Genomic DNA, 24,600 nt, shown 5'->3' with positions numbered 1-24,600 from the left:
TTGGAGAAGATTTTGTTTAAAGAAAAGCTGAGGTAAATATATGCACATTTTATGTTAAAAGATGAGTTCCTGAATATGGCAATTTAGCCCTAACACTGGGGATTTTGGAGTAATGACAAAATTCCCTGCCCACACCTGGTGAGTGGTGAGCGGTATGTACTTTCTGTTAAAGGATAGGAATCAAAATTTTAATTCAAAACCTTCAGCTTACCTTCTTCCACCCTGGGTTTCACACATAATTTCATGCTTAGCAGTAGATCCACTGCCCAGTCCAAGAGGCAGAGAACATCATTTTCAGGGAAATCATTGGAATATAGCCATTCAGCAAACTCAATAAGATGGTCAACCTTCTGCCAATTACTTTCTGGTTTCTGAGAGCCACCAATCAAAGAATAAGAAAACAAAACGAATACACGTGAATACTTTTTCAGATTTTTCAACGGAAACTAATTCATAATGCAATTAAATTTAGTAAACAGAAGTTTAATTGAATTTTAAAGAGAGTAAAAAGCTTTTGAGGTAGTATATAAGTTGTTTGGATGAAAAATAGATGTTCAACATACCTCCAAAGCCTCTATTGATTTCTGATAGCAAGATATCTTGCCTGTTCTTTTGTTAGAGAAAACGACCACACGGCGCCACATGGAAGATAAGTACTGTTCACTTTCATCTTTTAATTTCTGCAAATCCATCCTGATACTGTGACCAAGCCGTACATGCACCATGATTCTATGCTTGAAGATCAGACTTAAAAGGAAAAATACAGCATGATTTTTTTGTTGTGTCAATGTTTAAATAACATAAAGCATATTTAGAATCATTGCTAACAATTCTTATCCTAATTATAGTCTAAACATTAACGCTTCTGCTCTTTTAGGAAAACAGAAAAGCTTCATTTGTGAGTTAGGATGTGAGGAGATGGACAAACTAAGCTAGTGGAAAGGATTTGGGATGGATGGGAGAACATCCGAAAACATAGTTCATTTTCGAACCAATGACATAGGAATAAGTAACATGGAGCATTAAGATTTTGGAGAGACAGTTTGAGTACAATTCTGGAGTGAAGTAATACTTCATAATCACAGGACAATCCATGAACCACTCACTGGATAGATTAGAAAAAGTCAGTAATTGCCTTACTTGCCAATTGGTGCAGAAGGGAAATTTTTAGATTCCTTGGAGATTGGGTCAGTTTCTAGGGCAGAAAGGTAGATGTACTTACAGGATTATCTTCAACTAAAATTAAACTGGTATTAATATACTTTGGTAGAATTGTGGCCTCAAGCAAGATTGGAAACCAAATATTTGGGGTTATGAAATTTTCAGACAAGATAAAAAAAGTAAAACGTAGGTGAGGAATTAATTCCTAATTACGAAAACAATAACTGCATTGAAAAAAGAAGATAATATCAAAGATAGTGTTTGGACTGATTCTCTGCATTTCAGACTCTTGGTTTATTTCTACTTACAGCTTATGTTTAGTTCTTGGCATGTCTTGAATGGCTTCATCTAAAACTTTTAAAGCTGCCTTCCAATCTTCTTTGTCAGCATAAATGTGGAACAAAAGCCCATACATTGCTGCTCTTAATGTGAGATCATCTTCAGGATTACCGCCAGCTTGAAAAAAGTTTAATACTTTAGATACTCTAAATTTTAATAAACTATTACTTAACAATTCCTTAATAAGACTTGTTCATCATGGTTTGGATATGTCAGGATGGCGCAGTGCCAAACTCTCGCCTCGGCGTCAGAAGGTTATGAGTTCAAGCCCCAAATGAGGATTCGGAATCACATATTGTAAGCTGACATTCCAATGCAGTGCTGAGAGGGAGGGGTAGTCGCTGCATTGTTGGAGGAGCCATCCTTACATGAGACATTAAACCTTCACATGAGACATCTGCCTGTTCAGATGGATGTTAAAGATCCCATGGCACTATTCGAAAAGATAAAGGGAATTTCTCCAGGTGTCCTGACCAACAGACCCCCAAGTAAAACTGGTCACTCACCGTAGTTATTTGTGGAGCATTGCTGTGCACAACTGGCTGCCGTATTTCGCTTACTAATTACAGACAATCAATTTTATATCTTATGAAGTGCTTTGAGATGTCTCAATGACATGATAAGGCATTATATCAAATGCAAGGATTATTATTATTATTTTTATTGAAAAACAACTCCATCATTGTCAGAAATTGAGTACTGGTAGGTTATTAGAACATGGTGAAATTTGGCTATGATGCCCAACTTTTCCTTCCTTTCCTGCTCAAGGTTTCTGAGGCCAACCATAGTGGCTCTACATTTGTCTCAAGCAAAATACATTCACTCAGCATGGACCAGGGATTGGACTTTGGAGCTTCCTGATCTGCATGACGATTGGTTACAATTTGGTCCCATCCCTTCTTACTTTAAGATCTATTTCTGTTGCCAATTAATATGTTTTACTTTGAAAAAGTGCATAAAATCTTAAAATTTCCACTTACAAAATATTAATTGCCTTGGCACAACTTCAAGTGCTAGCTGTTCAGCTGTTGGTTGTGCATTTTGTTGATCTTGTTTTTCATTTACATCCATCTGCAGGACAAATTGAAACAAACATTACTAAAAGAGACATATATACAACATAGTGCACTAATATTGCACATTCCTTGTAGGGAAAACATTTGAAAGCACTTTACAAAGACAAAGTAGGTTGCAGAAAGACAGACACTGAAAAGAAAGAAAGATGGATTAAGGTAGAGGAATTTTGGAAGGAATTTCTAGAAAGTGTGGGTGAAGTGGTGGAAAGCTCAGTCACAAATTAAAACTGTTGATTGGTTGAAGTAAGAATGTAAAGCAATTAAAACTTCATACTTCATACATGACAACATTTGTCTTTGCAATAAATGCTCATTTAAAAATATAGCATGAGTAATAACAATGTTTTTGGAAGTAAACTCACATCGAAGGTACTGTTTCACCCACAAATATACAGTAAATTCACTTTGCAGTATATTCTGCGAAGCTCTTTGAGACTAGAAGACGTGAAAAGCGCTATATCAAATGCAAGGATTATATTATTTTTATTATTACTGTATTATGAAATTAGAAGTTACAGAAATTCATCAGACACCATACCTTTCTATCCTTGGCATACGTGGTGTTTATGGCATTTAGAAAGGTTCTAATAGGTTGTTCCAACAGTTTTCTCTCCATTGGAGATGGTATCATGCTTAGACAGAAATTCCAAAAGTTTCTGGCTGCATTCATGACAAGTCTGATATTTCCAGCTTTTTCTCCATAGCTCAAGTATAGAATAAACATAGTTAAATAATGTATACAGTTGCTTCCTTCACAACATCTACCATTGTTTGTAGTTTCAGTTGAAAATAAACCCCCAGATATACTTAAAATTAAATTAACATTTTTACAGCACCAAAATATCCTTTACTTCGAAGAATAATGCACCTTAGTTATAATACTGGGCCTGGGTGACTATTCAAAGCTGACCGCACTATAACAAGGTTTCCCTGTATTATAATTTGTACTGAAGGGATACATTTTACAATACAAAAACACTTAGTCTGTAAATTACTTGTTCATCATGGTTTAGATATGGAACATGCAGCATAGTATTAAAGACTAGCTTTCTTTCTGCAAATGTAAAACTTCAAGAAAAAAGTTTTGGCAACAAGATAAAATTACCATGCACTCTGTTCAAATGCTTTCATTGCATTCATGTGCATTTCCTTCCTTCCAAATGCAGTATCCATGCTACTTAGCCCTTGTAAACAGGCAGCAACACTTAGCAATTCTTGTTCAACTTTGTAATTATAACTATAGAAACAGAAAGAAAATGAATTAATGAATCATGAACTACTAAACATTTTCCTTTAACTTCTCATTTCACAAAAATGTTTCTTCACAACATAACTGACAGTTATTCCTGAGAATCTGAGTTTCAAATGGAAGATATGTCCACAAAATACATACAGTCGCACTATTTCAAGGAGATTTGAGGATTTCAACTCATTCAGTAGACTGTTTCTGGGTTTTTGGCAGGAATTGATTGAACATCTAGTTGAACATCTGGTTGGAGAAAACTATACACCTAGTGCACCAAGTGGACGCACCAAATATCTGTTCATCTTATCAACCAGTGGAGTCACAGTAATATATATGGCACGATCCAGTAGGAGGCAAAGGCATGTTAAATTGACGGAATTTTGCATGATCTCTGAAACCTCGGCAACGAGCAACATAACATAACATATTTTTAAATCATAAAACTACACTGTACTCACTTTACAAGTTTCTTGAAGCCTGCAGTTTTAATAGTTATTCCATCCAGTTTAAATGCTTTCTGGCCGCATTTACTTACTAATTCATAATTTTGAGCAGTGTAAGCAATTTGCATCATACGTGTTAATGCTTCTAACTCCACCAGTTTATCTGACCAGAGGCAGTTAGATACTAATTTATTTATCTGAAAAATATAAAATGTTTATAATAATAAAGAAAATGATTCTCGTAATAAAACTATGCACTGTTAATTATTATACTTTAATTTTATAAAAGTAAACTTAAAAAAAAGCTTTTATATTGCGAAAGGCAGATATTTAAAATTGTGATCATCAAGGTTAGATTGTTATGATCAAGGCTTTTTTTTCAAAGAATATTTCTTGATGGAAGTTCTTAATTTCACAATGAACTGGTATCAATTTACCCTCTCTTCCCAGCTTTTTTTTTAAAAAAGGTATTTTCAGATTTAATTATCGGAACATCTCTCAATGTACAACTGGAAATAAAACCACAATAAATTGATACCAAAAATATTTAGCTGCATTGCACACATAACAAATTTATAATTATAATCACACATAATTCACCCACAAAATACAAAATCAAACCACTTTACAGTATATCTTGTGAAGCACTTTGCGATGTCTCAAAGACGTAATAAGGCAAGAATCACTATTATTTAAAATGCAAAATTATTATTAATATAATTAAAAATCAACTTGCATTTATATAGCACTTTCATGCAGGGTACCATTTTGGGGTGATGAACAGTAGTTTTACATAAGAAAATATTTATTGCATTCCAAGATACATTGACTGATTTCTGAATTTTCTGTAATATGTAAAGAATCAATAAATAGGCTGCTTACTTCTGAAATGTTGGGAACATTGAATTTCATTAGGTTCAAGTTGTTGCATGAGTACATCTCTAGAGCAACAAGAGCTCTCATCATTGGATTTTGGCCTTTATTACGCTGTAAAGTAAGTGAGCAAATGTTTAGGTTATGCTTCACAACACATAATAACAGAAAAATCTTCAACTAACCTAGTTATTTTGATTTACACGATTCTAAAAAGAAAACATAAAAGTTTTGTTAAATTCAAGTTTCCTTCTTGCCTTTATGGCTTTATGCCATACAAGATGGTCTCTACCAAACAGGCAACTGAGGGAGCTTGAAAAGGGAATAACTGGAAACACTTCACCACATGACTAAAGCAAATGGTTGACAATGACGTTGGCCTGTAATTATAAAGTTAGACAGTGAAATAAACTTTTTTGCTGATTTGGGAGACAACAAACAAAGGACAAACTAAACTCACAGCCTAGACAATGCCTTACATACCCCAGAGTAAGGGAAGGTTAGCTGACCTGAGATTGGCGTGACACTTTTGAAGGTTCAAAATCTTTGGAGGCTTTTCCCTGCAAGATAAAATTTCTAATTTTGAGTGAGATTTTTTATGCTTTTAATGTCCAATTATCTCCCCTCCCCTCTCCCCTCCCTTCTTCCTCCCTCCCGTTCGCCCACAAATATACAGTCAATTCACTTTACAGTGTGTTCTGTGAAGCGCTTTGGGACGTCCTCCTGACGTGAAAAGCGCTATATCAAATGCAAGGATTATTATTATTATTATTATTCCTCTCCTGAATCCTTTTTGCTTCTTGTGAGGTATGGTTCTACAAATGGCGGTGATCCTTCAGAACCTTGCGCAAGTGGCTATTATTCATGTGTGAGCCATGGTATCCAACTACAATGAATATCCATATTGAAGTTTAATGTTACACACTGGCTGGGGTAGAGGTGTTTGAATTACCCTCAAGAGCATAGAACTAACTTTTTAACTCCTTAACTCAATAATTTGAAATCAATTATAATGCCGAACTGATCTGACAAAGATAATTCATTTGTCAGGGATTTAAACCTGCAACCTTATGATGTGCATTGAACCAGTGCTGCACAGGGTGTGCCTTTATCCACTTGGTATCAGAGAATTATGTATATGAAGGTTGAATTAATTATTTTCAAATAATTACTTAAAGGAGTAGCAATATTGAGGGTTCCACTCATCACATAATTGGCGTGTCTGTGGAAAACTGTAGCCTGAATCTAATGCACTTAATATTGTTCCCACACAGCATCTAAATCTAGAACGGTAACTCTACAGGCAGTATTAATGCTGCAAATGTGTGAATCAATTATTGAAAAAGTTAAAAAATATTGTCAATAACATAACTAGCTGCAGGGAGAAAGATTTTAACATCTCCAAGAAACTAATTATTCGGGGAAAGATTTTAACATCTTCCAGAAACTAATTATTTGGGGTAAATAATTATTTGAGGACAAGATTGCAACGCTATGGGGAGAGAGTGGGGGAGTGGGATTGAGTTGGATAGCTCGTTTCAAAGAGAAGGCAGAGACACGATGGGCCAAATGGCCTCCTTCTGTGCTGTATAATTCTATGATTCTATGAAACAGAAATGAATAATATCATGAGTATAATTAATCCACCAGCCAACTTCATCAGTCTTCAAGATATACATCAAAATCAACACACAAGTTTAAAAAATATTTTACCTCATCTTCAATTCCTAGCTTTGATCCAACTTGCTGCTGTAGAAGCTGTTTTACTCTGACCCAAGTGATCAGAATATGATGTCTCACAGCAATGGGAACAGTATTAGTGTATTCAGTTCTGTTTGTGATAGATATTGCATATTCACAGACCTGCAGTAAAAACACACTGTATTTGTTATAATGCGATTATTCTCAAATTATTTTAAAATAAACTGAGATCAATGCCTTTATCAGTTTGGGGTTTATGATTCTTATAGAATTGTCACATTTTCAGTAAGAATCAACTAGCTATGAAAAGGCATGCTCTTTAGGTGAAGCTTATCTTCAATCATCCAGCAATTTGTGATTTTAGGTTATATGTTTTGCCTCTTAAGGCATAATAAGTAAGGACTAATAAGCAAGGAACCTCAGCAAACAGAAAGCAAACAGTATTGCCTTACAGGAGTATTGAACATCCTTCATTCTTTATATAATTCATTTCACTAAATTAAATGAAGAATTGCCTCGAAGAACTCATACCAAAAGAAATCATGCTATTCATAAATCATTCACCTTCTAAATATTACAATATGCTGATACGTTATAACAAAACTTCATGAAGATCATATTATGCCAGATAACTGATATAAATAACTGTTTGCATTTATAATTGGGTAAGATATGTCTCTACATTTTGGACTTTGGAATTGTAGCTAAGGAAAAACCTACATAAATTAAATTCAGTTGCCCTCATTGTTACACTTGCAGATTACTGGAAGTTGTATGTATACTGAGATTCTGGTCAGTTAATGCCCAATTTTGTTCATGTTAATTTTTGTTCATTGTTCATTTGTTCACAAATGTTTTAATCTGGGACAGCACCTCAAGATTAAAATTTAGAGAAAACTATCTTGAATTAATTTACATACCTCTAATGCTTTATTCACATAAGGAATGCCTTCAGGTTCAACCGAAAGAATCTGTGGAGCACTTGGCTTTTCAGTTCTCTTTGCCAGTGATTTTTTCCTTTTACTTTCTGTTGGAACCTTATCGGATACTTTTTTCTCAATGTTGTCAACTGGGTTAGGGATCCAAGGTTGAATCAAGCCCTGAGCTAAGGCATTGCACAACATTACCAAAAGAATAGTCTCCCTACAAATACAGAAAAAATTTTTTTGGTAGGTAGTGTTCAACACCAGATTCCGTGACCCTATTACCCCCACCCTCACCCAGCTCCACTGGCTCCCCATCCCTTAGAGGATAGAGTTCAAAATCCTCATTCTCATCTCCATGCCCTTGCTCCTTCCTACCTCTGTGACCTGTTAACGCCATATCGATCCCTCTGCTCCCTCTGTTTATCAGGCTCCGGCCTGCTCCATGTCCCCGCCCCCCCCCCCCCGCCCAGCCCAGCGCGCCCCATCATCGGTGCTCAGGCCTTCAAGCCTCTCTGCCCCAATCCTTTGGAACTCCATCCCAGTCCGTTCGCCTTACTCCCTCCCTTGGTCCTTCAAGGTATGTTTCAAGACCCTACTCTTCGACCGTTGCCCTCCTACCCTCCCTGCCCTACACCCCTCCTGATCTCAATCCCCTTCTCGGGTCTAAATCCCTGACAGTCCAGCCTTGGGACCTTCTCCTGACGTGGAGCTTTCGATCACCAGCTATGTTGTTTTCGATTACACAAACAGAATGTTGCTGCCTCTTCATAGGACAACACCAACAGCTCAATTTGAATTAGTAGTAACAAAGATGATGTATGTCAGTCTTTGGGTTGAAACATTTCTAACATAGCCAAAAAATAGTTGATATTTATTGACTAAAATTCATAATTTTTTACCAGATTTGACAAATATGTTATGAAACTTTTTTTAAACTTTGTTATTTGCTGTGTAGATCTTTTAAATAAATTAATGCCATTTTAAAAGTTATTGAAAAAAAAGTCTTCATCATTCGACAATTAAAACTTACCCTAAATGTCCAGTTTGCTTCATTGCATCAAGTAAAGACTGGAAAGTATCAACAAGCTCTCTGTATCTCCCAGCAATTAAGAGATGATGATTACAATTCCAGAGATACACTGCTGCATTGCACACTATCAATGGATCTTTTAATTCCACTCCCAATTCTGCACCTCGCAAGAAATTCTTTGTAGCATACTGAGACAGAGAGTCTATCCAATCTCTTTAAATGAACACAGTAGAGTATAAGGGCTGAACATTACTTTTATCATATTTTCTTATTGATCAGCATATTGTACACTTTTGTCCATATTTACAAATTAGAAATGTCTTAGTGATGTAAACTACTAGTTCATATTGAATAATGATAATGTTATTTTCACTTATACATGAGTAACAAACCAAGTTCATTTTCCCCTCCATAACCCAGAGGCATTAAGGCACCTTGGAGTCCCTGAATTGAAATGAGCAGTGCCTTTACCCATTATACCATTTATAGACCACTCTTGGGAATATTCTTGGTTTCTGAATCACTTGAAGTCTACAAAAATGCTCCACAGACATTTTTACATTTCTTGCTCTGTCATTTTCTACATAATACATTGACAGTTTTTAAAATATGTAAAGAGAAATCAAACTAAGTTTGAAATACCTGTATTGGATCCATTCTGGATTTTCTTCTGGATTTGGGGCTACGTATCCTTTAGGATGCTTACTTTTATCATCTGGTGGAATGGGACGATTGTTATACTGAATATCTTCTTTGTTCAACAAGGCGATTGTAGCCTGAAATCATTAGAATACCATCAAGCTTTACATTTGGGTTAAACCAAACGTCAGCAATTCACAAATTATTTTTTAAATCAAAAACAATTACATTTAACATTTAGTGCAAACATACTTGAACAAATTCTTAATAAATATATATGAAATTAGTAGCAGTCAAGAAATTAGATAGTGGAAATCAGATACTATTTCACAATTAGTTTCACAATTCAGAATGTAGAAATACAAATAAACAGAGAGCAAAGTTTAACACTATACTAGAAATAGATATTTTGAATCTAAACATGGAATTATAGCACTATAGGAATACACAGGGCCAGTTCAGCTGACCAGTCTGAACAAACATAAGCTTGATTAAAAATAAAAAAGGTTATAATTAGAAAGATTTGTAAATGATAAGGATTACAATTCTGTAAAGTGTTAAAGAGTTTGCTCCTGTAAAAGTCAATTTGTTCTTAAAGACTGCTTATGGTAGTGGGTACTTTCAGAATAGTAAACCTTCAAGAAGGTGCTGTTTTGTAATAATCTCAACAGGGTTAATGGCTTTAGAGCATCTATTGCAAGTGTTAATTACTACTAATAATAATAATAATCCTTGCATTTGATATAGCGCTTTTCACGTCGGGAGGACGTCCCAAAGCGCTTCACAGAACACACTGTAAAGTGAATTGACTGTATATATTTGTGGGCAAACCCGGCAGCCAATTGCGCACAGCAATGTCCCACAAACAGTCGTAGATTGAAAATGACCAATTTATTATTGTTTTTGGTTTTGGAGGGATTATTATTAGGCGTGTGGAGTAAGGAAACTGGCCCAAGGTTTCGCCCTGCCTGGAATTGAACTCAGGTCTCTCGCTTGTAAAGCGAGTGCTCTAACCACTGAGCTACAGGACTCCACAGTACTAAGATCATCCATGGAAATTAATGGCAAAAATGAGTTCTTTTGACATCATTCATCCACCATTATCTTTTGAAGTGATTGCCTACTGATCAACAGTCTATTCCTCTAATCTTTCTGTTTTTAATTGATCAATCAGCTGTTATAATCGTATATATATGCACACACACATACATGTATAGATAACTTCAATGCTATCATAGCCTGGTGGCAAACCAAATAGACTTTGAATATCCTACCTCTCCGTTGATGAAGCTCACATCCACAAAGAGTCGAATCAAATCCCTTTCAAAAGCACAAGCTCGGTTTTGCTGATGTGATGTTCCTGAAGACAACTTAGTAGCACAGCTGTCTTCTGTTGTTTTTCCCTTTCCTGCAAAAAAAAATCCATGTGTTAACGAAATGCATTATCTTGTCCATTTTAAAAGATTTTCTTTAAAGAAACAGCTTGTAGTTCTGTTCTCACCTTTACTAGGATATGACATTTTCCATCGGCCATCATCATATAATAAGCAAAATCGACAAGCTGCACGACATACATCCCAAACTTCTTCCTTACGTGCAACTTTAGCTAAATCTGCCCAAAGTCTAACTCTGTGGATCAGGATATTTAGGTTTAATTAATTACAAACCGCAAGTTTGTCTTCAATTTACGGAAAACAGCATACCAATACATAAATTTACATCAGGATTGCCAACATTGACTTTATTTATAGAAATATGACAGATTAGTTATGGATATTTAGTTGATTCACTTTATTTTCAACCTCTCTATTCTTTCATTAAAAAAAAGCTTAACCACAATGAATGCTTATTTGGTACAAAACATAATCCTGCTACTGACAGGGAAATTGACTGAAAGATACTGAGAGCTCAAAATTTTGCCTGAAATGAAATAAATATATAATTGATCTCAAAAGTATTATTTAAATATCAACTGTACAAAGGGAATTGCTGCCATCTTTTTCTATTGAAATGCTACACCTAATAATGTTAGGTCAGGCAGTATCTATGGAGAAAGGAAAGTGAGTCAACGTTTCGGGCCCATGACCCTCCGTCAGAACTGGGTGAGTCAACATTTCGGGTTGACTTGACCCTTTGTCAGACCTGCTGTTGACCTGCTGAGTGTTCCCAGCAACTTCTAATCTGCAGTATGTTTTTGTTTAATAATACTGCTTTATCTGCTTTACTTTTTTTTCTAAGTTCTAATCCATTTATTCTCACTCCATCTTAATTTAAAAGGAAAATATATACAGTACAATAATTTACCGTTGCACAGCATTCCCCTACCTCATTTTGTCATTCACAGTTCCAAGTCTTTCCAGATGTCCTCTAACTTTCTTAACACAATGAATGTGATGCTGAGCTCTGGCAGCTAGTTGACCAATTAAACCAGAAGTATCTGGATTTATTGAAACTGATAGACACATTGTAGTAATTAGTTACAGATTCTGAAAATATAGCAATGTTAATTCTACTTCCACAAATAATAATATGAGTGATTTAAACTGCAATAATATAATAATCCTTGCATTAAATGCTCTGAGATGCTACACCCTGTGTGGAGGGTGCTATATAAGTGCAAGTTGTTGTTGTTGGATGGCGCCTTCACGTCAGGATATACTGTGAAGTGAAGTGATTGTGTATTTGTTTTGTGAATGTAACTGCCAATTTGTGCACAGCAATATCCCACAAACATCCATGAAGTGAATGACCAATTTTATTTGAGGAATTGTTGGCCAGGAATTGGCAGAAATAAGTATCACATATAGCCACATCAATGTTCTTGGCTACTTATAATTTAAGGGAATCCCTTCAATCTGTAAAATGAATATTTTTTTCTTAGTTACCCAGTCCATTACCTATTTAACTTAATCAAATTAAAAACAATTGAAAACATCTATTGACAACTTCAGATAGAAGGCTCCAAAATAGATTAAACCAAACCATACAGATTTTATTTTCTAATCTGAACAGACACAGATGGGCTCTCAGTTTACTGTCTCATCCCCAGCACTGTTCTGGAGTACCAGCTTAGACTATGAGTTCAAAGTCCTGAAGAAAGGCTTGAACCCCCAAACTTCTAATTCAGAGGTGAGAGTGCTACTAATGAGCCAGGTTAACACCTAATGGAGGGAACTCGTGAAACAAAATGTAGTACTGCATTCACAGCCAAGAGATTCTAGTACTTCTTAATAAAATTAAAGAATAATGTTAGTCCTTACCTTTGGCTTCATTTTCACTATCCAGTACCATTTGAAAAGCATCGGGAGCCAGAGTTATCCCAGCATTAACCAACAAAGAACGCTTTTCTCGGACACTTTGCGATGCAGTCTCTCTTTTGGCCTATGTCAAAAATTTTATAAGTGGCCATTAGTTGATTCAGAAATAAATATAACACTACTTATACCTTAAATTATAACAATTTTCAGCATAGTTTAAGTGTTTTTTGGAACAAAATCACTCAAAACTATGCTCAGTTTTCATGTTTAGAAACCACATTTCTCTATTTCCTAAATAATAATTGATTTGAAATGTCAACTTTCATTTAGGGAAACAGAGAAATATGGCTTGCAAGAAAAATGAAAAGCTTTGCCGGGTGTAGCTGTTGACACTGAGACTATAACAATATTTAAAAGGGAGCTGAATAAATGTTTGAAAAAGAAAAATATAAAAGTATACAGGGAGGGAACAGAAAATTGGAATTAGAATAATTAGGTCCAGCGAACATGACATCCATCTGCACTATAATTTCTACCATTCTACATAAAAGCTGAATATCTTCTTTAATGCTTTAAATATAACACAACTTTTCCATGGGACATAACATTGTTTGCCTTTTACCTGTTCAATAATCTTAGCTGCCTTGTCCTCTAAGATTTCAGGAGTTTCATAAAGCATTGAAGATATTTCCAAACGATGTAGTGCTATCTCAATATGTTCCTGGTATGAGCTTCCATTACCAAAATAATATGCCTTTTTAAGATGCTCCATTGCAACATCTATCCGATCATCCTCTTCCTCAATGTAAGCTACCTCCATATGAACTTGACATCGAAGCTTTATCAACAGACTACAAAACATTCAAAAGAGTAAAGTACATTTCTTTTCCAAATTCCATATAACAGAATATTTCTGTGGAGTTTTCATACATAAAAAAAATTTCACCAACAAAAAGTTACATTTTAGGTACTTCTGAGTTTTAAATATCACTTTATGCCCATTTTAGTAAATTGATAGGTCTAGAAAAAAAGTATAAACAATCTTTCGGGTAAAATACTGCATTTCAAATTGCAAATTTTGTAATTTAGCTCAATAAAGGCAGAGGTTATCAACATCAATGTGACAGGGGGCAAAAGAAACAAGCAATACCTTTTTAGATTACAATAATATCATAGGATGAGGAGGAAAAGGATATCCCAGAAGGATTTTATTCAAAACAATAAATTGCGGGATAGCTCTATGTTGTATATTTATTGAATAGTGAAGATTAATCAGAGCACTTACAAAGTAATATTATCAGTTTCAGATAACATCAAACTAAGAAAGCAAAATAGTTCAGTGTCATCTGAGACGTAGGGTTAAATGTTACAACCATGGATCATACGTAAGTTAGACAGGTAACATCTTTATTCTTTGATACCTGCCCTAGACAAAATGAATTTTGTAACTTGCAAGTCATTCTCATGCCAAGGAGGCAGAACAAGAGGATGTAGTAATAAGGTTGTGAAAAGCAATTTCAGGACACATAACAGATAGTATTTATTTACACAAAGGGCAATTCATGACTGGAAGCTTGATTGAGGCCATGAATCTGGACTCCTTTTAGAATCAATTTGATGGGAAGACAATTGGATGGGAATTTGGGAAGAATGAGACCAAATATAGTAAATTGGGCCAACATCCAAACCTCTCTTCTGAACTGGTATCTGACTGCAGTTGGCTAAAATAGAAATCTCTTACTTCATTGCATTACTTTTTGAAGAAGTACAGCAGTAGAATATATAAACTGCATCTAATCCACACTACGTTAGGGACTGTTCGATGGTGATTTCAAATAAGCAAACGGTTACTTCCTACTACAACTATTCTTTTGCTTCGAACTTTAGTTACCTGTCAATCTCATCCAAAATCTTTGCCACATTGCTTAGTGATCTCTTCACATGTTTACGCAAACTAGGTTGAAGCAAAGGTAAACAAACGTTCCACAGGGTCACACAAACAACCTGAATAACATTAGGATCCCCCTCACGTATAGCATTTTGAAGAGCTTGATCCAATCTCCTAATTACTCCCAAGCATTTCTGTGGCAGAAAAAATAACACAAACAAAATAAAAGCAAAATCACCATTAAGCATGCAGGGTTCATTTGTTACCTAATAGCTATATGGCTGTACAACAACAACAACAAGCTTACATTTGTATACCACCTTTCACGTTGGGAGGACATCCCAAGGCGCTGTATATGGACATGAAAGAATTCAAGTTCCATTTTGTTTTAAGAAATTCATTTTAAAATCATTTTCTGTGTATAAAACTTCCAAATGAAAATTGTATTTAACAACAACAACTTGGATTTATATAGCGCCCTCCACGCCGGACGGTGTCCTAAGAAAGCATCATAAAGGTATTAATTTAGTGATGTATTCAATATTGATCAAATTGAATGTGCTTGAATGTGCTGGAGACTGTAACATTATCAATGACAATATTTGTGAAACCAGGTTTATGAAGCATTTGAAAACCAGTTAGAGGAATACTTGCTAATGTTAAATCAGTAGCCCACTAACCAGCAATAAAATACCGCAATCCACAAGACAGAATTGTAGTGCCGTAGATCCAGCTTCACAGATATCACAATTGGGAACATAATTGGGAGATCTGTCCAATTGGGGGTTATAATATGATGTGTTTAATAGATCCCATTGTAAAGACACATGGATGGTTCCAAAAGATAATAATCAACAAATATCCATTCAATAATAATAAGAGTTTAGAAAATGTCTATAATCCTACAAAATCTGCATTAGTCAGTCCAGGCCTAGGCTGTGATGCCACTTGGGTTTGGGTAGTACAGTAGCAACATGTTCATAACAGCAACAAGACGGACTACTAATAATACTATCACTGTGAAAAAATGTACTCAGATTAACTAATGATACAAACTATCAGAAAATGAATTAGCTGATTTCAGTTGGGGTGCCATAATTGGCCTCTAACTCTCCTGTCAAAGCTAATGAATAATGGCCACTTGGTGAGACCCGGAGTGTACACACCCAACTGAACCTCAATTAACATACCTTCAGGAGAGAGAGGAAAAAATGGCAGGTATTCAAATGTGGGAGAAAAATGCAATAAATAGAACACTGGAAGAGCTGACCAGTATTGTGTTGTAAAATTTGTTCACCCTCTCCCCTTATGCCAAAATAGGTCACATATTTTTTCCGTACTTCACAGCACGATTACAATTATACATAATTAAGGGAAAAGGGATTACAGTAGATAGAGAGTCAAGTGGAGTATAAACTTGTGTGGAGTATGCACTAGGTGGTCAAATTGCTTGTTTGGGTGCTGTACATTCTATGCAATTCTATATAGATATTTAAGCTGCAGTACCTCCACAAAACTCTTTGTGTATTTTTCTGATTTAACGCCAAGTCTCTGTATTTCTAGTTCACATATTAAGCATTCAATTTCAATAGCTGTTCGTGAATCCTGTAGAACAAAAAAAAGCTGAGAATTATACAAAATTAAAATTTTAAATTGTTTATTAGGAATGTAGGAAAACAGGAATAAGAAGAGATTATTCATTGATTTATATATATAAGGAAGAGGAATAGTTCCAATATGGATCCTGAAGCACCTTGTATAATGCTGCCACTCATTTTGCCTAACTCCCCAAACAATGATCCTCTGCCTTCTTCCCTTCAGTAAATTTTGAATCCATGTCCGTACCTTACCCTTAATTTACAGTGACCTCATTTTGTGAGGAAGACTTTCATGTGGTACTTTGTTAAACACCTTTTGGAAATCTAGATATACATATCATATTGCTCCGCTTTTTCAATCTAGGCTGTTCCCTCCTCAAAAAGTTTATTAGTTTTGTCAGATAAGATCAGAACATGTTGACCGTCATTTATTACATTATTTTTGTACAACTAATTTTCCATTTCTTTCTGATGATTGACTCCATCACTTATGCAATTATTAAAGTCAGGCTAATAGGACTATAGTTGCTAGGTATTTCTGTCACCTTCAGCCTTCATTAATTTCACTAAGAATCCTTACCATTGAAAGAAAACAGACTTTAATTCCATAATTATTCACTGAATTAAACTTAGTTCTGAGAGGTGAAAGACAATGTTCTATCCTACTACACCAGTAACCAAAATGAAAGTTTATTTAATACAAAAACAGAATACACAAATAAACTTTTTAGATTTGTATTTCCTCTTGTTAATAAAAATAGTGTTGCAAACAGAATGCCTCTATCACATATCAAAATTAAAACCAACATGTGGGATATTCTGTGAAGCGCTTTGGGACGTCTAAAGATGTGAAAAGCGCTATATCAAATGCAAGGATTATTATTATTATTATATCCAACAGGTATCAAGGAAGCAACAGATGACAGGACATCAGTTTCTGGGCAGAAAACAAATCAATGAAGATAAAAAGACACAATAAATTCTAGGCTCTTAATTCTCTTACACTTCTGATCTAGATCTGCAGAGTAATTATCTCAGCATTCTCTTCATATACCGTACAATTAAAATGTTTAAAAGAGAACTATTATACATTGAATATGTTACTTATTTGCCTGCGTAACTACTGGTCAAATGGTACAGATATGTATATGTTCATGCTACTTACTTTCATTTCATCTTTCTTAAGTTCATTAATGCAACTTGCTGCCACTTCAGGATTCTTTACATCTAATGAAAGGCGAGCTAATTCCATTAGTAGAGGAAATCTAAATGGAGGAAGATGAATAAAGGTAATTATACTGGCATATATATTTTTGACACAGTTGGATGCCACTGGGAACAAATTCTTTTACATCACTTTTACGTTTGGAGAAATGCATTTTCAACTGGTAAAAATATGCAATCGTCATTAATAATAACAATCTAGTGAAGGCGTAATCCTTCATAAATATCTGTTTTCTGAAGAAAGGTATCACTACAATATTGTACATTTGTAGATAGAGCAAAGTGCTAGAATCGAAGGGAAATAAAAATTAAAATTGCCCAAACCACCAATACGTTTTCATACAAATGGTGCAAAGACCTTCAAAAAGTTGTCAAATGGTCAAAAGAATGATTGAAATAATATAACAATAGAAATCAGGTTAAATGTGCCAAACCTACCTATTGCTTGGAGGAAGCTGCTGGACGATTGCTGTTAGCTGCTGTTCAGCAAGTGTGAGCCGTTGTTCACTAGATGTTTGCTGTCGTCCAAATATTGTTGATCGTCTTTGAGGGGGCGTCGTGTGCGGCCGGTTAGTGGGTGTGTGGCGACCACTGGGTGTGTGGCGACTACTGGATGAGTGCCGGCCAGTGGGTGTGTACCGTCCAGTGGGTGTGTGCTTTCCAATGGGTGTGTGCTTCCCACTGGATGAGTGCCGGCCAGTGCCCGACGATGTGCTTCGGTCAGAACTTCCAGGTCTGCTATCCTGAGATTGTGTATTTGTTAAAAGCTGATAGATGTAAGTCAGTTGATCTGAGAGGTCTTTTGGTTGTTCCTTTGTTTTAAGTTCGCTAAAATTGCACAAAATTACAGAATTAGACACTTAAATAAATAAATCTGAGCAATTATAAAATCTGATGAGTGTTATTCATGAACATTGATTTTAAATCTTCAAAGCGAACATAATAAGTTGTAATGGTTTATATCTGTCCAGTACTTTGTGACTGCAATGGTTTAAAACATTATCATTACATTCTACAATCCACACTGAAATCTAGCTAACAAATGGAGGAAAAATCTCTTTGTCCAACAAGTTATCTAAATGCATTCCTCATGATTTAAATCATATCATAAATCACACTACTCATATATATTCATTTTAACATATTTAACTCTTATACCTTCTTTCATTATTGGAAGGTATTTTTCGACGTGCTTTATTTTGACTTAAATTTGATTGGGAGAATGCTGCTTTAATTTCCTTGATGGTACTCGTCTCAAAGATACTTAAGATTAGGATCATTGAGATATGACAGTGCACCCATCAAGCGATGGTTGTATAATTTAACAATCTGTTCCAGCAAGGTTAATTAAAATTTACTTTGGGGTTATCTTCTCGTTTGGGTTTAAAGTGTATTTTATAACAATAACATAATTTAGTCCAGTGGCTTTCACATCAGAATGATGTTTCAAAGCACTTCACAAGATATACTGTAACATTGAGTGACTGTATTTGTGTGACTTTGTGACACAGCAATGTTCTCAAACAGCCATGAAGTGAATGAACAATTTTATTTGGGGGAATTGTTGATAAGGAGACCGGAACACTTATCTTATCGAACAGTACCATGGAATCTTTAACATCTACCTAAACAGGCACAGAGCTCCAGAGCTAGTGTTGAGCTATAATGCTGACTGCCCAAAATAGAAATTATTTGCAATTTTCAAAAATACAAGATTCTGATATAGTTTTTTTATACATAAAAAATGCAATTCCATGCATTAATGTAAGTTGCATTCTTTAACTTAATTTTGCAAATATAAAAGATTACAGTAAGATACTTACTATTTTAATTTCTGAATCCTATAAATTGCTGTAAGATCAGTGTTGGATTTGACCTCTTTTCTCACTTTCGCATTGTCCACAAGGTTATAATACACCTGAGTATGACAAGTTCCTAATTAAAATATATTAACAAAGAGCAGGAAACCGCAACACACAGATCACAGAAAACTTACAGGCAGAGCTTTTAGTCATCTATATTCTGTTTAGGTAGATGTTTGGTGCTAGTTCTTAGCAATCTTACCTTATATCGTCAGGGAACTTTATTAAATTTATGTTCTTATTGCCAAGCCATGTATTTATACTAGAAGCAGAAACCCTAGCCAGTGAACACCTGTATATTTTTACCTGCATGGAGAAGATCGTCTTGTACATACGTGGGACATAAGCTTTAATAAACTCCGCTGTAGACTTTGCAAATTGTGAGGCTTCTTTTGTTTTTCCAGCATCCAAAAGACATTCAATCAGCGCACTGAAAATACATTAAGATAAAATGTTTGCTTTCTGCAAATTAGCACTAGTTTGTTAAATATAAAGCTATAATTATTCATATTTTTCTTAAAGGATTTTCTGTACATCATGTTCTTGTCTTGCTTCGAATACAATTCTAAAATAAAAAGTGAATTACATCAGGCAACCAGATGGCATGGGTGATAAGAGGCAGGGTACAAAAAAAATGTGAAATCCATTCTATTTGTTTCTCTTTCAACATGAAATCAACAAAGATGAAATTACAGGGCAATCAAATTAAAAAACGTCCAACATTTATCATAGTCCTGCTCATAGCATAGGTGTACTGTGGACCCATGTTATATCGGAAGTGCGGTACATCTGGCTTCCAGGTTCAACAAGCCAACTTCCTGCACTAAAAAACAGTTTTGTCCAGGTCGCCAATAATCACCATTGATATAACTTCCCGCACATTGCATGTGTGGAAATAATTTGTACCTTTAAGCCTATTTGCCGGATACATCATTGACATCACTTCCTGCCCACCATGTATGCACTGCAGACAGGAAGTGACACCAACAGTGATCCAGAAAGTAGCTTTTTTTTTAATGCTTTTTTAACCTGGTGATCTGAGTTTATGGACACAGACAACTATGTCCATAATTGGGCTGCCCTATACCGCAATAAATAGGTCCACTGGTTCACTCTAAAGAAAGAACAGTGAGCCTATTAGCCATTACTTTACAAAATGGCAGCTAGGTAGAAAAAGTAAGAGTAACGTCCTCAATATGGCAAAGTTAAAAATTATAACCACGGTGAATGAATGCTTCATTTAAATTTGAGATAAAACTGTTTTACAAAAAATAGCCACTAGATGGTATCAATGTGCTAATTATTTAAAAATATATTTCCCAACTATATTGCAACCCCCTCATAACACATTAAATTATATTGCAAATACATTATGACATGGTTGCACAATGGATTTCATTCAGCAACCTGTGACCTTACGAGCTTTTCGCATTTGTAAGCCAACATCTGGATCACTACTTTGATGTCACTTTCTGCTTTGCTGTCTGTGTGCAAACCAGGAAGCGAGATCTGCATTGACCAAACGACTCCGATATTGTCCATTTTAGGTCTCCACACTAAAAAAGGCAAACTTCCGATCATTGGGTTGTTACCGATATCACTTTCTGCTTTGCAACACAAACTTGGTCATTTTTTCGTGTAGAGCAGAAACCAGCCATCTTGCAGGGAGCCAATTGGCCGGACACATGAGTCCGCAGTCAGATTCGCTATTGCGCAGGTGGGGATTTTATGGATACCAATGTAACAATCCAATTATGCAACAGGCTCCACTGTATTGAGTAAATGGAAAATTAATTTGAACATAACATGAATCACATAACATGAATCACACCCAATCACCAATATTGCTGTGCACAATTGGCTACTACGTTTCTCCCACAAAATTCACTTTACAGTATATTCTGTGAAACGATTTGAGACATCTCAAAGACGTGATAAGATACTATATCAGATGCAAGGATTATTATTGTTGTTACAATGGTTGGATCCAAAGCTAGCTCAAATATTTAATTCAAGCAAAAAGAGAAAAATGGAAAAATTGTAAGTGACTTACATCATTAATTGGGCCCTCCATTCGTAGTCTTGCTCTTCAATCCATTCCAATGCCTTAACAACTTTAGAGAGGCTAGGGATCAATGTAGCATACATACCAGGCTTCAAAAATGGTCTGACCATCATCCAGTAAATAACGCTTGCATTGTACACCAAAAAATGGTATCTGAAAAATAATACATTTTTTTAAATGCTCAAGGTATACCATAGTCAAATAGCTAGCATATGAAATGTAGAAGATATTTGGCTCAAAACATGATGCACGAGGATTGAAAATGGTAAATTAAATTTTATACATGTTTTTTGTCAAAATTGATCTTCAGACAATTTAAATGATTCAACTAAAATGACAAAAGAGCCCAAAGCATAACGTAAAAACAAGCACAACAGAAATAATTTCATCATTAAATAGAGAATAGGCAGTGAGATCACAAGGTTGTGGGTTCAGACCCCCATTTATCGTTAAATAATATCAAACACAAACTTTTGCTTCACGTGATTTAACCAAAAATTAGAACCAACATACCTGCTTTGTTTTGTAGCAAATTCTATTGTTTTGAGGATGTATGATACAGCTATATCCAAATAATCCTAGAAAAAGTAATAAAAACCTGTTAGTTAAATTTATGTTCCAGTTAGGAATCTGCAGTATAGCAATTCAGAGCAGGACACCACCACCACACAACAACAACTTGCATTTATACAGCCCCCTACATGCAGGATAGCGTCCCAGAGCACTTATATTACAGTTATATTACACTACTAGTTCTGAATCATTCTTGTTTGTGGCTGAATTCAAGGAATTTAAAAGTCTCTAAACAAAAGCTACAAAAAATTGCAAACAACACAATTGATTGAACTATTTACTTTACAAGTATATACAGTTACAATAACTATAAGACAAATGTTAGTTAATTCTCAAATTTAATTTATAATCACATCAAAGATACTGCCTGTTAACTTGCATATGCAAATGTAAGAATTCAGTTTGAGTGTTATTTTGCTCCATTCATTAAGAGTAGGTTTACTACACTTAGACAATTGAGCAGATTAATAAAAACAATGTTAATTGAATGTGAATACAATGCTAAAATAAAAAAACCTTACTGTGCTTTCCGCAGATGTTGGGACACTCAGTTGAGCTTGGCAAAGATATGCCCGACCCAAGAACTGATTGGTAGGAATATTTGCCTTAAAATACATATGCAGACAATCCTTGCTCATATCTCTAAGTCCAAGCTAAGAAAGAAATATATTTATAAGTCAATGAAGGTTGTTTAATCCCATTTTTACACTTTTTCACCATATCCCTTAATACCTTTAATTTCCAAGCATCTATTTGTTTATTCCCCTTTTAAAAATCCATCTGCCTTTTAAACAGATTAGTGTATGAATTTGAGCTAATTTATTCAAAATGCTTTTGCATCACTCTTATACCACTTTATTTTTGCCACGCCATTGTAATATGTAATGATAATGATATCATCCTGAAGTTGACCAAATAGCGATTTATTGCTAGAGTCTGAAAAGCAATATGTTTTCTATTTGGGGAATGCTATAAACACTGATCAATGACAAATTTTCTAAATAATTCAATAGTTTTACCTTTACTATCATACAAAGCTTAGAACGTTCAAAGTTGAAATAAAACTCTCTTACTTCAGGGATTTGTCATATCTTATACAGGGTGACCAAAAAGTTGTGATACCTATCTAAGAACAAATATTATAATTTTTTTAAGACTTTAAAATTAGACAACCAGTTTAATGCAAGAAATTTCATTAAACTTTTTCCGTTGAGCAGTATTAGAATTAACGATATTTTAATAAGCAATAGATTTTCAGTTGTATAAAACATTCCTCTTTAAAATAAAAAAAACATATCCACTGAAAACACATACACCATTTTATACTACAATAGTTACAGTAAATATTTCAGTACCTGTAGTGCCTGTTCCGCACAAAGTATATATAGATCAGTGTTAAACTTCTCACTCCCATCCAATGGAGATAGTTCTTTGTTAGCCATTTTTATTAGTTCATAAGCTGTCTTCAGTGCTTTAATATCTTAAAAATAATTGGAAGAAAAACCAAAAAACAAATTGCGTTAATATAGTGCCCTTCATACAGTTTAGCGTTTCAGAGCACTTCCCTTTCTTTATTGTTTGTATTTACTGTTCAAATCCATTTTCCAGTCCTCTTCAACCTGATGCCGAGCCGCGGAGAGTTAGGAGGTGATTAATACGACTAGTGCAACAAAATCTATGTGGTTTTGATAGGAAACTGAATAGGACTCAGGTGGATGTACGACATAGGTGATTATACCATTCCTAAAGATAAGACTTATGTGAGTTTTACTGTACGGGTCCATAATTCTGTCTATCCAGCGCCTTGGGATGTCCTCCCAACGTGATAGGCACTTTATAAATGTAATTTTGTTGTTGTTACACTACATTTTAGAACATGAATACAGATACCAAATGCTTAGAAAGCCATTGGTTAATCAGTGACAATTAGCACAGATTCATAAAAGACAAGTCATGTCTGATTTGTTTAACCTTGTTTGTGGAAGTAACAAACAATAAGTAAAGGGAAGGCAGTGGGTGTTTTGTTTATGATAAGGAATCACATAACAGACTTAGGAGAGATTGAACAACAGGTAGGTCTGCAGTCTGTCACTCCTAATGACAGACCAATCCGCTTGGCTCATCGGCAGGACTCAGACTGGGAACAGGGATTTTTCCTATTCAGCTCCTATTCACCCTGCAAGCCAAAGCCCTAATGGGTCGGGTGGTCCTAGCTTAAAACAGGATGCAGGATAGAAAATGGTCTCAGTTGCAAGCCAGGCAGTTCATAGAAACATTGAATTATACAGCACAGAAGGAGGCCATTCGGCCCATCGGTCTGTGCCAGCTCTTTGAAAAGAGCTACACAAATCAATCCACCCACAAATATACAGTCAATTCACTTTACAGTCTATTCTGTGAAGCGCTTTTAAGACATCTAGAAGATGTGAAAAGCGCTATATCAAATCCAAGGATTATTGTTATTATTAATCCCACTCCCCCCCCCACCCCCACTCTCCCCATAGCCCTGCAAACTTGTCCTCCCCTAACCAGTTTAAGCTCTAACTGTACCCCAAATGCATACTCTGGGTTCCCCAAGCCTTCCGGCTTTAATTACGAAGGGCAGAGTTTGAGTGAGAATACCATTGTCTTTTGCTTCTGTTAAATACTTCCTGATGTTCAAATCCATTTTCCAGTCCTCTTCAGTACTGCTGCTGGCT

At 35.2% G+C, this 24,600-nt stretch overlaps 1 protein-coding gene and 1 non-coding gene across 2 annotated transcripts in view; both read right to left on the bottom strand.

Annotated features, from left to right (window-relative positions):
* Positions 1 to 24,600, bottom strand: part of LOC103182574 (cilia- and flagella-associated protein 46) — a 61,102-nt gene extending 36,502 nt beyond the window's left edge. Inside the window, exons 1-29 of the mRNA XM_042336853.1 lie at positions 24,524 to 24,600; positions 23,257 to 23,381; positions 22,423 to 22,554; positions 21,842 to 21,906; positions 21,317 to 21,481; positions 19,570 to 19,693; positions 19,225 to 19,319; positions 17,840 to 18,229; positions 17,343 to 17,442; positions 16,086 to 16,184; positions 14,583 to 14,773; positions 13,314 to 13,542; positions 12,695 to 12,815; positions 11,760 to 11,886; positions 10,936 to 11,063; positions 10,709 to 10,842; positions 9,438 to 9,571; positions 8,796 to 9,008; positions 7,760 to 7,982; positions 6,852 to 7,001; positions 5,648 to 5,698; positions 5,148 to 5,252; positions 4,281 to 4,462; positions 3,682 to 3,813; positions 3,115 to 3,280; positions 2,481 to 2,571; positions 1,470 to 1,617; positions 564 to 747; positions 212 to 371 (exon numbers count right to left, since the gene is read on the bottom strand). Of these exons, the coding sequence (XP_042192787.1) occupies positions 212 to 371; positions 564 to 747; positions 1,470 to 1,617; positions 2,481 to 2,571; positions 3,115 to 3,280; positions 3,682 to 3,813; positions 4,281 to 4,462; positions 5,148 to 5,252; positions 5,648 to 5,698; positions 6,852 to 7,001; positions 7,760 to 7,982; positions 8,796 to 9,008; positions 9,438 to 9,571; positions 10,709 to 10,842; positions 10,936 to 11,063; positions 11,760 to 11,886; positions 12,695 to 12,815; positions 13,314 to 13,542; positions 14,583 to 14,773; positions 16,086 to 16,184; positions 17,343 to 17,442; positions 17,840 to 18,229; positions 19,225 to 19,319; positions 19,570 to 19,693; positions 21,317 to 21,481; positions 21,842 to 21,906; positions 22,423 to 22,554; positions 23,257 to 23,381; positions 24,524 to 24,569 (4,210 nt within the window). The 5' untranslated portion in view covers positions 24,570 to 24,600. The remainder of the gene's footprint in view (positions 1 to 211; positions 372 to 563; positions 748 to 1,469; positions 1,618 to 2,480; positions 2,572 to 3,114; positions 3,281 to 3,681; positions 3,814 to 4,280; positions 4,463 to 5,147; positions 5,253 to 5,647; positions 5,699 to 6,851; positions 7,002 to 7,759; positions 7,983 to 8,795; positions 9,009 to 9,437; positions 9,572 to 10,708; positions 10,843 to 10,935; positions 11,064 to 11,759; positions 11,887 to 12,694; positions 12,816 to 13,313; positions 13,543 to 14,582; positions 14,774 to 16,085; positions 16,185 to 17,342; positions 17,443 to 17,839; positions 18,230 to 19,224; positions 19,320 to 19,569; positions 19,694 to 21,316; positions 21,482 to 21,841; positions 21,907 to 22,422; positions 22,555 to 23,256; positions 23,382 to 24,523) is intronic.
* trnav-uac lies at positions 10,394 to 10,465 on the bottom strand. The gene has a single exon. It is a non-coding gene; the product is annotated as a tRNA-Val (tRNA).

The sequence above is a fragment of the Callorhinchus milii genome, unplaced genomic scaffold (genome assembly GCF_018977255.1).
Source record: "Callorhinchus milii isolate IMCB2004 unplaced genomic scaffold, IMCB_Cmil_1.0 Scaffold7, whole genome shotgun sequence".
In the NCBI taxonomy this organism is placed as follows: domain Eukaryota; kingdom Metazoa; phylum Chordata; class Chondrichthyes; order Chimaeriformes; family Callorhinchidae; genus Callorhinchus; species Callorhinchus milii.
Note: the sequence above shows the minus strand (reverse complement) of the source record. Positions and strands in the feature narration are given on the sequence as shown.